Genomic DNA, 13601 nt, shown 5'->3' with positions numbered 1-13601 from the left:
CCTTAGCAAGTCCCAGCAAATCTTCCCTGTTGATAGAAACAAATGGTGGAAGGCAAGATTTTCTTGCTGTGTTCACCTTTCCTAGGAAACTCCCTAGAAAACGACTGACCCATGGTAGGCAAACTCAACCTGGACTCAGAGTGCTTATCTTATACGAGAGAACAAACTTCACCTGTCCCTCCCCTGGACACCAACAAGACTGGTTTTCTTTTAACATCAAGAGTATTGCTACATCAACACAGGACATAACTATCCCCCGGGTCCTTGGTGGATGTAGGTGCAATACCAGACAGACTTAGGAGGAAAAGAAGAGCAGTTTGAAGAACCAAGAGTGGCCTAAGCAAAGTCACTCACCAGTGTCTGAGCCAGTCTGACACATACCTTTCTTCTAACATTCAGGAAAAGATAAAACCATGGAGACCGGTAACTGCACCACAGGTAAGCCAAGAAACCGACCAAAAAGGCGAGCAGCAGAGTGAAGATGAGTCAGCAAAAGTAGAGAACAAGTGGTACTGAAGTAAACTACTGAGTTCCTAACAGGTATAATACCCTGCCTCAAAAACACAAATCTACAAAACCTGTAGGAAAGTTCTGTCAAAAAAGTTTTTTTTACCCAGAAATTTCACATAAGCATTTACACATCTTCTTTGGAAATGCAATGACAATCCATAAAAATTTAATTTTCTAGCAAACACAACATTTTAATCAGGAAAAAAAGTTTTCTAAGAAAATTAAATTTAATTTTAACAATTTTCTCCAATGCTGTCTCATCTCTCTCCAGTCTTGAAGGATTGCTAGCAGACTGAAAGTTCCATAGGTTCTGCTGAAGCAGCACTTTTTGGTGACAAAAAAAAACTCTGACTAAACTGACACTAAACTGGAGCCCCCCCCCCCCACCAAGCTTCTGATAGAGAATGCAGAAGGTGCCCTTAAAGCTTTGAAAACTGCCTCAGTCTCTGAGGTAATAACCACATTGCTTAGGCTACTGCAACACTGATTTAAATGTTGAACATCTGAGGGGTCATCAGAACTCCAATATTGATAGCACTGCCGTAGCCTAAAGGCCTAAATATGAAACAAATACTGTAATGCCGAAGTATATGATTTTAAAGAGGACCCACACTCTGGGATCTTCAACAGAATCAATGACCTAGCAGCCAAGGCTGTCCCGCAGAAGATCCCTACCTAACTTTGCTTTGAATTTAGTAAAGTAAGCTAACTCCACAGCATAGTGGGCAGGAGTCCAAACTATGAACGTAGTGCCCTGTATTTAGGGAGCAAAGCAGGCAAAGAGTTAGCTAACGAAGGACAGCTGCAGAACTTTATCACGATGTCAGTGATAAGATTCTGCATGTTCTTCATAAGCAGCAGAATTACTTTTGCAACTACCTAACTTCTACTGTAATTTAATTTGCACATACACATTAATAACTATGTACTGGTGATTTCAGATTATCAGTATTAAATAAATAAATACTCCAGGGGGAAAAAAATTCTCTGTTATCAAGGAATTTTTGTAACTGCTTCTGGATGCTTGCATTGGCCATCAGGCATACAGCTCCTACTAGTGTAGGTTAGCAAGTGTACAACAAGGAGGATGAGTCTGTAGTAATCAGGCCACAATTCAAACGTCTTCCTGAAGACAGAAAGCATGATATTCTGGAAAGCATCAGTTACATATGTGATGCCCTTGCAATGGCCCAGTAATCAAGGAGCCTCAATCCTCACCACTGGCAACAGTGAGGGACTTACACAATGGGAGGGTGACAAGTACACACAAAGTAAAGTACAATTTTCGTTAAGAGCACACAGAGATAACATTCAGTCTGGGGCAGGTTTCTCTGCCTCTTTTTCCAGATCCCCAATAAGACTCCTCACTGGCACAGCTACAGGGTTAAGATCTCAGCTAAGGGGTCAAGCCAAGACCTCCAGCACCTTCTCTGTCCAACCAATGCCTTGTGCCCCTGCCCAAGTAGCTGACACACGCACACACTGAGATATGATTTATATACAAACACACAGACACTCCTGGGGAAGGCTGGCATAGGTTTACTAGCTATGCCCCCCTTCTGCCCAGATTATAAGGTAGTTATCACTGCCACCAACCCCTTCTTATCAGCTACTCAAGGCCTTTACAAAGGGTGTGCAATCCTACTGTGTAATGTTACTATTATCCAAATGGTTAGTGTGACCAAGAGCAAGGCTACTGGAGTGGCATATACAGTGTCAACAAATACATATGCAAGTACTCTAAGAGCTTAAATATGTCCCACAAATTTCAGCCACAAAGATACATTTAAATATATTTAATAATAAATACTAAAAGAACACAACAATACTCAATAACAACACAGTGACAAAAGGGTTCAGAATCACAGGAAATATTTTAAATCAACAATGCAGGACAGTCTCACATAAATACAGAAAACATCTAAACTAATCTTTACTATATTCCTAACTATATCCAAAAGAAATTACTGTACCCTAGACTTACTTACAGAGCAAGTAGAAGTGCTGAAGATGGATGTTTTCAGGTCAAAAACAAAATACAAAATGGAAACTCTGTCTCTGAGAGAGTTCTTAAATTACTATCAAACATTACTGCTGGGTCAGCTTGGATGACATCACTCTCTGTCATCTGCCTTCAGTTCCCGGGCTAACAGAAACTTAAAATTTTAGCATCTCTCTCTGAGAACTACATCTCTCTCAGATGTTTGCTCAGAACTAGAAGTTGTAAAACAATTAAACACTTTTACATTTTAAACCTAGTAATTATTTCTGCTTCCAAACAATAGAAAAGTTTCTAGCTCTAGACATCCTGTCTTCTTGCTGAAACTGAGAGACAACACAATAGTAAAACAATTTTAACTTATTTTCTTGAGGGCTTGCAAGCTAACTCTGTATGTTCCAGCTTTTACTATTAAAATAAGAAGTTATGTATTCACCATAAGGTTCCATCTGAGTAGGTAAACTTCATTTGTCAGCAACCTTTGGGAATCGGATCCGAGCCGGCAGTTTTCAACAGCTTTAGATCCGAGCTCCAAGCTCCTCCCCCTACCCATAATCCCCTGCCAACCCTCAGATCAAGTTTTCCCAACAGCAGAAAAACTGCTAGCAATGACTAATCTCAAGATAAATGGGTAAAACCCATGGACCTGAGTATGAGAACATTTGCAAATGAGGGGGCAGGAGGGAGGGACGGTTGCTGACAAATGAAGTTTACCTACTCAGATGGAACGTTATGGTGAGTACATAACTTCTTAATCTGAAGTAGTTAACTTCATTTGTGCAGCAACCTTTGGGACAGAGTCCCCAGCTACCTGAACCTTGGGCGACCTTTATGGAAGGATGTTCCGGAGCACTGCAGAGCCAAAGGATGCTCTCCCTCTGGAGATAATGTCCAATTTGTAGTGATTGATAAAAGTATGAGATGAAGCCCAAGTGGCTGCCGAGCAAATATTATCCAAAGAAACTCTAGCTTTGAAAGCCGCAGAGGTAGACATAGATCGAGTAGAGTGGACATGGACTCCTTGAGGTGCAGGCCTGCCCGAACTGTCGTATGCTAAAAGGATGCATTGTGAAATCCATCTAGAGAGTGTGACTTTTGATACAGGTTTATCAAAGTTAAATTTGGCAAAGGAGACTAACAACTGGTCGGATTTCCTATGACCAGATGTCCTGTGGATGTAGAAGCGAAGTTGTCTATGCACATCCAATGAATGTAATTTGTATTCCCCTTTGTTATGATAGTTAGGAAAAAAAAGGCTGGCAAGTTGATGGACTGGTTAATATTTGGCTCAGAGGCAACCTTGGGAAGAAAAAAAGGATTGGTCCTGAGGTAAACTTTATCCTTGTGAAAGGTCAAGTAAGGAGGTTTTACACATAGGGCCTGAAGTTCAGAAACCCTTCAAGCTGAGGTGATAGCGACAAGAAAGGCCATTTTCCATGATAAGAATTTAAGATCTATGGAGGCTGCAGGCTCAAAAGGGGGAGCTGTCAAGGCCTGAAGCACCAACGTTAAATCCCAAGGAGGGACCACCTCCTTCACTGGGGGTCTGAGCAAAAAGGTGCCCTTCAAAAAGGTCTTACACAATTTCGTGGTGATCAAAGGGCCCAATTCATTTCCAACGTGATAATGAGAGATAGCTGCTAGTTGGACCTTGACTGTGGAGGAACTAGCTCCTTGATGAAACAGTCCTGACAGAAAGTCTAATATGGCGGACAGAGGAGCTGTAAAAGTATCCAAATGTTTGCGTTCCGCCCAAATGGAGAAACATTTCCATTTGCTGCTATAGATCTTTCTAGTAGAAGGCTTGTGTGCAGCTACTAGAATGGTTTTAACTGGGGAAGAGATACCGGGAGTCCTAGCTACGAGTGGGAACTGGAGCAGCCAAGCCGTGAGCTTGAGGTTGTCCAGGTTCGGGACTGGGAGATCTAGGGGGTGGGATATTAGATCCGGATGGGGATCCAGGATTCACGAGATGAGACCAAAGGTAAGGGAACCAGGTTTGACGAGGCCAAAATGGGGCAATGAGGATTATCCTGCTCCCCAACCGACTGACTTTCTGAAGAAACTTCAGCATTAGAGGAAGAGGAGGGTAAGCATAAAGAAGACTGGGAGGCCAAGCATGCACCAGAGCGTCTCTCGGGGATTCCCCGGAGGGGGAAATGAGAGCGAAGTAGTCGTAACATTTTGTGTTCGAGGGAGAGGCAAAGAGATTGCAACAGGGTTGACCCCATTTGGCGAAGATCAGATTCGTTATCTCGGGATTCAGAGACCACTCGTATGGTAACAGGATGGTGCAACTTAGTTTGTCCGCTAGGATGTTGGACTGTCCCAGAATGTGCGTTGCAATGAGAAAGCGGTTGGTGGAGACAGCCCATTCCCACACTTTCATGGCCTCTCGACAGAGTGGGTAAGACCTGGTTCCCCCTTGTTTGTTGATGTACCAGACAACAGACATGTTGTCCGTCTGAATCGCAATCGTTCCTACTGGAAGAAGGTCCTGAAGTGCTTGCAACGCTAACAGCACTGCCCTCATCTCTAGGACGTTGATATGCAGTGAGGTCTTCATAAAGTCCCATGTGCCTTGGACTGTCCTGCCCGAACAATGCCCCCCCACCCTAGGCGGAAGGCATCCGTGGTCACTGTGGCTACAGGAGGGGTCGTAGAAAAGGGGCGTCCTTGCTGAAGGTCTGGAGATTGGAGCCAACATAGGAGGGCCCTCTTGCAGGCCCTGCTGAGGGGGATGGGATGGCTCAGTGGGTAGTGAAGAAGGGACCACTGGACCTGGAGGGTCCATTGTAAGACCCTCATGTTCAAACGTGCCATTGGCAGTAGGTTAAACTCTGCCACCATCGAGCCCAGAGCCCTCAGGACCAATTCTGCCGGGTGAGCTGGAGATTGTAGAATGGCCTGCACATGTAGCCTCAGGGATAGTAGCCGGTCTGTGGTCAAGAAAGCTAGGAGCTTGTTTGTGTCCAATCTGTCTCCTATGAAGTCTATAATCTGAGTTGGAGTAAGAGACGACTTCTCTATGTTGATAGTGATCCCCAGCCAGGGAGCTCGAAGGAGAAAGTAGTTTCTGGCTGAACAGAGTAGATGCCTTGTTGGGCCGGTCAGGAGCCAGTCGTCCAGGTACGGGAAGACCTGAATTCCCTGGAGCCTCAGGTGGGCCGCTCCACTTGGAGAACACCCTGGGGGCTGTGGTGAGACCAAAGGGGAGGACCCTGAATTGGTAATGACTGGCTCCTAGCCGGAAGTAGAGGAACCTCCTGGATCGCCTGTCCATCAGAATGTGGTAGTACGCATCCTTGAGGTCTATAGAGCGCATCCAATCGTTCTCCCGTAAGAGGGGGAGAATGGATTGAAGAGTGACCATGCGGAACTTCTCTTTGGTTACTGACAGATTCAAGGAAGAAAGGTCGAGGATTGGTCTTAAGTCCCCCGTCTTTTTTGGCACCAAGAAGAACCTGGAGTAAAACCCGGACATGCACTGGTCTGGGGGGACATGTTGGATGGGTCTTTTTCCCAGCAAATGTTGGATATCCATTGCTGCGGCCTCCCTCTGATCGGGTGGGACATCGGGGAGGTATCTGGGGCTGCGTGGGTAACAAGAGAAGGGAATCTGATATCCTCTGGATATGATGCGAAACACCCAGCGGTCTGTCGTGATGGACTCCCAAGCTGCTGGGTGCTTCAAGAAACGCCCCCCCCGACTGCCTCCAGAGTGCAGCAGTTGGGCAACCCCTCAGGGGTGTTGCATGGGTTGGTCCGAGAAGGGTTCTCTGGATCCAAAGTTGCGTGGGCCCCCTCTGCCTCTAGGGCGGTGTCCACCCTGCCCTCCTCTGCCACGGAAGGGCTGGGAGTCCAGAGCGGAACGGGACTGCTGCGACTTCCGGAACCACATCTTCTTCTGTCCCTTTTGGTTCTTAGAAAAGGACCTCTGGGATGCAGAGAAGTGGACTCCGACGGCAGACAACGTCTTCCCATCCTTTTCGCTCTGGACCAAGGTATCTCGCACGGTTTTGCCAAAGAGGGCAGAACCATCAAAAGGGGCATTAGCGAACAACGCCTTGAAGGGCTCAGCAAAATCACAGTGTCGGAGCCAGGCCTGACGTCTCATAACGAGGCCCGCTCTGCCGGCTCTAGCGGCTCCTTCCATGGCATGAGACAGAAGCTGCACCGAGGTGTTAGATATAGATCATAGAGTGGCCATCCGGATGGAGTGCAATTGTTTGTCCTCCACCGACATGGACTGGGGGGGGGATGACGCAGCGTACTCTTTAATAAGGTCCCGCTGCAGTCGGAGCACATGTGCCATGTAGTTCAGTGACCTCACAGAGAAGGTCGCTGAACTAAACACCCGCTTCCCCTAGGCGGTCCATCGACCGAGACTCCTTGCTCGGGAGATGAACCGAGGAACTCTCCTGAGCAAGTTCCTTCTTGGTGGCCGCCGCCACCAACATGGCATCTACTGGGGGACCCTTACTCCAGTGTGACTTGTCAGGGGGTGGGCTAAGGATCTTGTCCGGGTGCTTGGGAACTGGCTCCACAGTGTCAGGCTCCTTCCACTCCCTGGTAGTGATCAAATCTACCAGGGGGTCGGCCACAGGGGACACCCAAGAGGTAGACGGGCCTGCTTCAAACGCCTCCAGGAACACGGATTCGTCTGAGGTAGGCTTTGGGGCAGACCACCCCCCCCCTTTATTCTGAGCATCTCCATGATTTCACCAAATGAGACATCTTCGGGGGGTGATCTTGGGGGAGCCTTCCCCTTCCTCCAAATCCGTGTCCCCAGTTAGGGACTCGGGGGAGTCCAGGTGCCTCTTCTTGCACCTTCGCTTGTGAGGGACCTCCTCGGGGGGGCTGTCCGAGGAGGTCTCACCAGCAATGTCTTGTTCCACCGGAACTACCTGGGACATCAAAGCAGGCTGTCCCTGGGGCCGGGTGATGGAAGCCGGGCCCAACTGAGAAGGAGTGCAGGGTGGAGCCGTGGCAAGGGTCGGGGGCCTGGAATCCCTTGACAGAACCCTCTCCACCACATCGAATGCCGAGGAAGAGCTGCTCTCTCTGGGATCTGAAAGCAGACTCTCCCTCGGATCCGATGGAAGGACCGGGGTCGGCGCCGAAGCGATCAGATCCGACGGACCAGCATGCTCCGACCCGGACGGAGCCGAAGGCATACTGATACCGCCGGATCCGAAGCTCAACCCTCAACTCCGAGAGCTCGGATCCCAAGAAAATGGACCCGACAGACTCGAGGGAAGTGTCGGCGCCGAAGTACCCGAGACTATCGGCGCCGACACATCCCCGGCTCCAAAGTTGCCTGGCTCCAAAGACTCCGAACCCGGGAAACGGGTTGGAGAAGGAGCTATCGGGGCAAAGAAGGGGGTCGAGCTCCCCCCGGGGGGGGGGCAGGAGCACTCCCATCTGCAATTGGGCCTGAAGGAATCTTCTCATCATTCGGTCCAAATCTGCATCTGTGAGACTTCTTGTGGATCTCGACAAGGCCACCGAGGCGGTGCGGGAGTGTCGTCTCAATGACCTCGACAGAGATTGGGTCTCCTCCTCCTCAGGACCTGGTGAAAAGCACGGGGACCGGATCCGAGAAGGAGGAGAACCAGAAGACCTAGAGGGAGAAGACCGCTTAGCCAGGGGGACCGAAACAGAGGCCTCGGCCCGCCGCTTGTGGTGCTTCTCCCTCTTCCTTTCTTTCCTAGTCTCCCTCTCCTCCAAGCCTAAGGCGGGAGGTTGAGTCCCGGCCGGGGGGAGGGAAGCAGGAGTGGCAGCCGCTGCGGGAGCCACGGAAGGACCGGAGGTAGAAGCCGAATCCGGAGGCAGAAGACCCGCCAGAATCAGCCTAGACCTCCGGTCCTTAAGTGCCATGGGGTTGAACACTGCACAAATGGTACAACCAGAGGACAGGTGTTCAGCGCCAAGGCACAATACACACCGAGTGTGGCCATCTGCTGGGGACAGCTTATGGCCACACTCGGTGCACTTAGAAAACATTAACTTTGGGGCCTCAGACATACTGAGAAATTAACCCACACACACAAGGCCCCAAACACACACACACACACACACACACACACACACACACACACACACACACACACACACACAACACTGACAGAACCACGAAGGTAGGGGAAGGAAAACTATTAAGGTAAACTAAGAGAGTTTAGACTAAGGGGGTTAAACACACTCTCACACCAAAATTTAAAGAGAAAGATTTGAAAAACCTACATTTTTTTTCTCACGAAGAGACGAGAACATCAGGAGACTCAGGATCAAGCTGCTGAATGAAACCACGGCAATCTTGATCTGAGGTCAGTCAGGGTTGGCAGGGGATTATGGGTAGGGGGAGGAGCTTGGAGCTCGGATCGAACGCTGTTAAAAACTGGCGGCTCGGATCAGAGGTCGGATCCGATTCCCAAAGGTCCCAAAGGTTGCTGAACAAATGAAGTTAACTACTTCAGATCATATATTTGCACAGCTATATAGTTTATATACATTTCTGTTCTTTTCCACTGGAGTACACTGTGGTTACATTCTTGAAGCTCAGTACATAACATACAGTTCAACACACACTTCTACACCAGTAGTTTAACAAACACATACCATATAGTTCTCTTACATTTGTAAGACAAGCCTATGAATCATATTAGTATTCACAAATGACATATGATTATTTACAAAATTCCAGATAGCTGGGCTGGCAGTGTCACAACATACAACAGGGAACAGAGTTGATAACTACTCTGTCCAAGAGAGTCATATGAAGTATTCAGCATTCAAAAACAACTAAGCTTTGGTTAAAGACATGCAATTGTGTAATATATATATATATATATATATATATATATATATATATATATATATATATATATATATATATATATATATATAAACTACATACCTATGAGGAAAAAACATTTGTATTTTTCCTTCTGGAAAATAAAAAAATAAATAAATAAATCCAGTTCACTCACACTTGCTGGAGGGGTTGAACCACCAGTCTTTCCCTTCCAGATCTTCATTGTGAGGCGAGCTGCACTGACATTCTTCATTGTGCTCCCATCTTCAGCAAGGACACTAACAGCAAACTCTGAAAAAAAAAAAATGAAATTAATGCAGGCAGTTAAATGATCGACTCTTCTAAAACTGTAAATATTTGCTACACAGGTAAGCAAAATCATTTAACTGTAACCCTAGGTTTTCTAATATTAAACAAATCACATCCAATCTGGTAACTCCAATGGGAAGACCTAAATGCTAAGATAAGCACTTAAAAATGCCTCAAAACAGTATCCAACTGAACAAAAATATTGGAACAAAAGTGTACACTAAGTTTAGAAAAAGGAACTTTATTTTAATTTACATAACTTATCTTTTGTACACCACGTCACACAAAAAAAACAGCAGACACATATACTAACTTAAAATAACATAAGCAAACTATTAATATTTATGTAATTAAATATACGCACCAAAAAGTTTATAAAATTTATGTTTTCCTTGGTTTGCTCTTCAAAGGTTAATTTTCATATATTTAATAGGCTTAGGCGATCTATTTGATTCCACCACAGTATGGCAAAAGCACCAACACGCATTACAGCCTTTGCAGTACTGTCAACCAAAAATCATGAAGACTGAAGTAGTGATCACATATAACTTAATATGATGCTCAAATGTTAAATAATTTGATGAGCTTAAGGAATGCATTAGTATTGCATGTTCCTTTATTATTAAAATGTTCTAAAATTCCAGCCAACAACATATACGGAAAATGTTTTCTTACCTTACCAGAGTCCATTATCAGAAAATTATCTTCATGGATCCTTAACTGGGTATTTATCACTGACCAGATGATGTCATACATTTTTTTTCTCTAAAATTCTGCACTTGAGAGCACCCACCCTCACAGATGCAGTCCACTAAATAACATGCTAACTACATCATTTGATCCCATGAGTTTACCTTACACCATGGGCAGCCAACTTCTTGCAAATCAAGAAATAATGCAGCTCTGACTCTGCATTATTAAATAAGTGATGTAAAAGTGCACAGCAGCCTGGCTTAAAGGGAACTGTAGCAGTCCAGGAAGACTCACTCCATTGCAGCACACCTTCACCCCATAATAACCCCACAGCAATTATTACTCCACTCCATGGGGAACCCACAGCAAATGCATTTGCTTAAACCACTGATGTTTTTTATTCCTAATTAAACCCCTTGAGGCAACTATCCCCATCCACCACAAATACCATGCTGACTTTAGAAACAACTCCTTATGGTGGAATCCCAGAATCAACAAACTTTACAACAAAGAAAGAAACTGCTGGCTTTAAGAAATGAACTCAAACTAATACTAGACGTGGCATGAGCAGCATATGTGATACTATAGGCACTACTATGCCTTCCACTACTCCTGGCCTACCTCCCCTTTTCACACTGTCAAGGTGACTCCACCCTGGGGAAGGTAGTCATAGGATATCGTTACCAGACCTACCTTCTTTTAGCATCCCACCAAGGCAGCCTCACCCAAAGGGAGATTAGTAATTTAGAATGTACAATTAAAACAATTTCCAGTTTTTACAATGGAGCATTTTTCTCCAGGCCTCTGTTAAAAATGGGTACCTCATGACACAGTTTGACTTTACCATTAAGCAAATCATCATCTTCTTCTTTCGGCTGTTCCCGTTAGGGGTCGCCACAGCAGATCACCTGTTTCCATTTCTTCCTGTCCTCTGCATCTTGCTCTGTCACACCAACCACCTGCATGTCCTCTCTCACCACATCCATAAACCTTATCTTAGGCCTTCCTCTTTTCCTGTTACCTGGTAGCTTCATCCTTAGCATCTTTTTCCCAATATACTCCGCATCCCTTCTCAGCATATGTCCAAACCAACGTAATCTTGCCTCCCTGTCTTTGTCTCCAAACCTTCCAACCTGGGCTGACCCTCTAATATACTTATTCCTAATCCTGTCCACCCTCGTCACACCCAGTGCAAATCTTAACATCTTTAACTCTGCCACATCCAGCTCAAACTCCTGCCTTTTTGTCAATGCCACTGTCTCCAACCCATATAACATAGCTGGTCTCACTACCCTCTTGTAGACCTTCCCTTTCACTCTTACAGGTACTCGTCTGTCACAAATCACTCCTGACACTATTCTCCACCCTCTCCATCCTGCCTGTACTCTCTTCTTCACCTCTCTTCCACACTCACCGTTACCCTGAACTATTGACCCCAAGAATTTAAACTCATCCACCTTCGCCACCTCTACTCCTTGCATCCTCACCATTCCTCTATCCTCCCTCTCATTCACACACATATATTCTGTCTTAGTCCTGCTGACCTTCATTCCTCTTCTGTCTAGAGCATATCTCCATCTCTCCAGGGTCTCCTCCACCTGTTCTCTACTCTCATTGCAGATCACAATGTCATCTGCAAACATCATAGTCCATGGGGACTCCTGTCTGATCTCGTCTGTCAACCTATCCATCACCATTGCAAAGAAGAAAGGGCTCAGAGTTGATCCTTGATGTAACCCCACCTCCATCGTAAACACATCTGTCACTCCCACCGCACACCTCACCTCTGTCACACTACCCTCGTACATATCCTGTACCACTCTTACATACTTCTCTGATACTCCTGACTTCCTCATACAATACCACAACTCCTCTCTAGGCACCCTGTCATATGCTTTCTCCAAGTCTACAAAAACACAATGCAACTCCTTCTGACATTCTCTGTACTTCTCCATCAACACTCTCAGAGCAAACATCGCATCTGTAGTGCTCTTTCATGGCATGAAACCGCACTGTTGTCACTAGTCATCACATCCCTTCTTAACCTAACTTCCACTACTCTTTCCCATAACTTCATGCTGTGACTGATCAATTTAATCCCTCTGTAGTTACTATAGCTCTACACATCACCCTTATTCTTAAAAATCGGTACCAAAACACTTTTTCTCCATTCCTCAGGCATCCTCTCACTTTCCAAGATTTCATTAAACAATCTGGTTAAAAACTCCACTGCCATTTCACCTAAACACCTCCATGCTTCCACAGTTATGTCATCTGGGCCAACAGTCTTTCCATTCTTCATCTCTTCATAGCTATCCTTACTTCCCTCCTTGCTAATCCATTGTACTTCATGATTCACTATCCCTACATCATCCAACCTTCTCTCCCTCTCATTCTCTTCATTCATCAACCCCTCAAAGTACTCTTTCCATCTCCTCAACACACTCTCCTCGCTTGTATGTTTCCCTCATTATCCTTTATCACCTTTACCTGCTGCACATCTTTCCTAGCTCGGTCCCTCTGTCTAGCCAATCGGTACAGGTCCTGTTCTTCCTCCTTAGTGTCCAACCTTTCATACAACTCTTCATAGGCCTTATCCTTAGCCTTCGCCACCTCTCTCTTTGCCATGCACCTCATCTCCTTATACTCCTGTCTACTTTCTTCATCTCTCTGACAATCCCACTTCTTCTTTGCCAACCTCTTTGCCTGTATACTCTTCTGTAGTTCCTCATTCCACCACCATGTCTCCTTGTCGTCCTTCCTCTGTCCTGATGTGATACCAAGCACCTTTCTAGCTGTCTCCCTTACTAGCTCTGCTGTAGTTACCCAGCTATTTGGTAACTCTTCACTGCCACCCAGTGCCTGTCTTAATTCATCCCTGAACTCAACCGCACAATTATCCTTTTTCAATTTCCACCATTTGATCCTTGGTGCTGCCCTCACGCTCCTCTTCTTGATCACCAACATCATCCTACAAACCACCATCCTATGCTGCCTAACTACACTTTCTCTGGCCACCACTTTACAGTCTTCAATCTCCTTCAAACTGGCCCTCCTACATAAGATATAATCCACCTGTGTGCATCTTCCTCCACTCTTGTATGTCACCCTATGCTCCTCCCTCTTGTTAAAATACGTATTCAGCACAGCCATATCCATCCTTTTCGCAAAATTCACTACCATCTGACCTTCTGCATTCCTTTGTTTAACACCATACTTACCCATCACTTCCTCATCCCCACTGTTCCCTTCATCAACATGTCCATTTAAATCTGC

General features: G+C 45.9%; 1 protein-coding gene across 1 annotated transcript in view; it reads right to left on the bottom strand.

Annotated features, from left to right (window-relative positions):
- Positions 1–13601, bottom strand: part of SMCHD1 (structural maintenance of chromosomes flexible hinge domain containing 1) — a 3546415-nt gene that overhangs the window by 903948 nt on the left and 2628866 nt on the right. The window contains exon 33 of the mRNA XM_044065561.1: positions 9499–9614. Coding sequence (XP_043921496.1) covers positions 9499–9614 — 116 coding nt within the window. The remainder of the gene's footprint in view (positions 1–9498; positions 9615–13601) is intronic.

Source organism: Protopterus annectens, chromosome 3.part0 (assembly GCF_019279795.1).
Source record: "Protopterus annectens isolate FY-2018-M chromosome 3.part0, PAN1.0, whole genome shotgun sequence".
Classification (NCBI taxonomy): Eukaryota; Metazoa; Chordata; order Ceratodontiformes; family Protopteridae; genus Protopterus; species Protopterus annectens.
The sequence above is the reverse complement of the archived record's forward strand: the minus strand, read 5'-3'. Positions and strand labels throughout refer to the sequence as shown.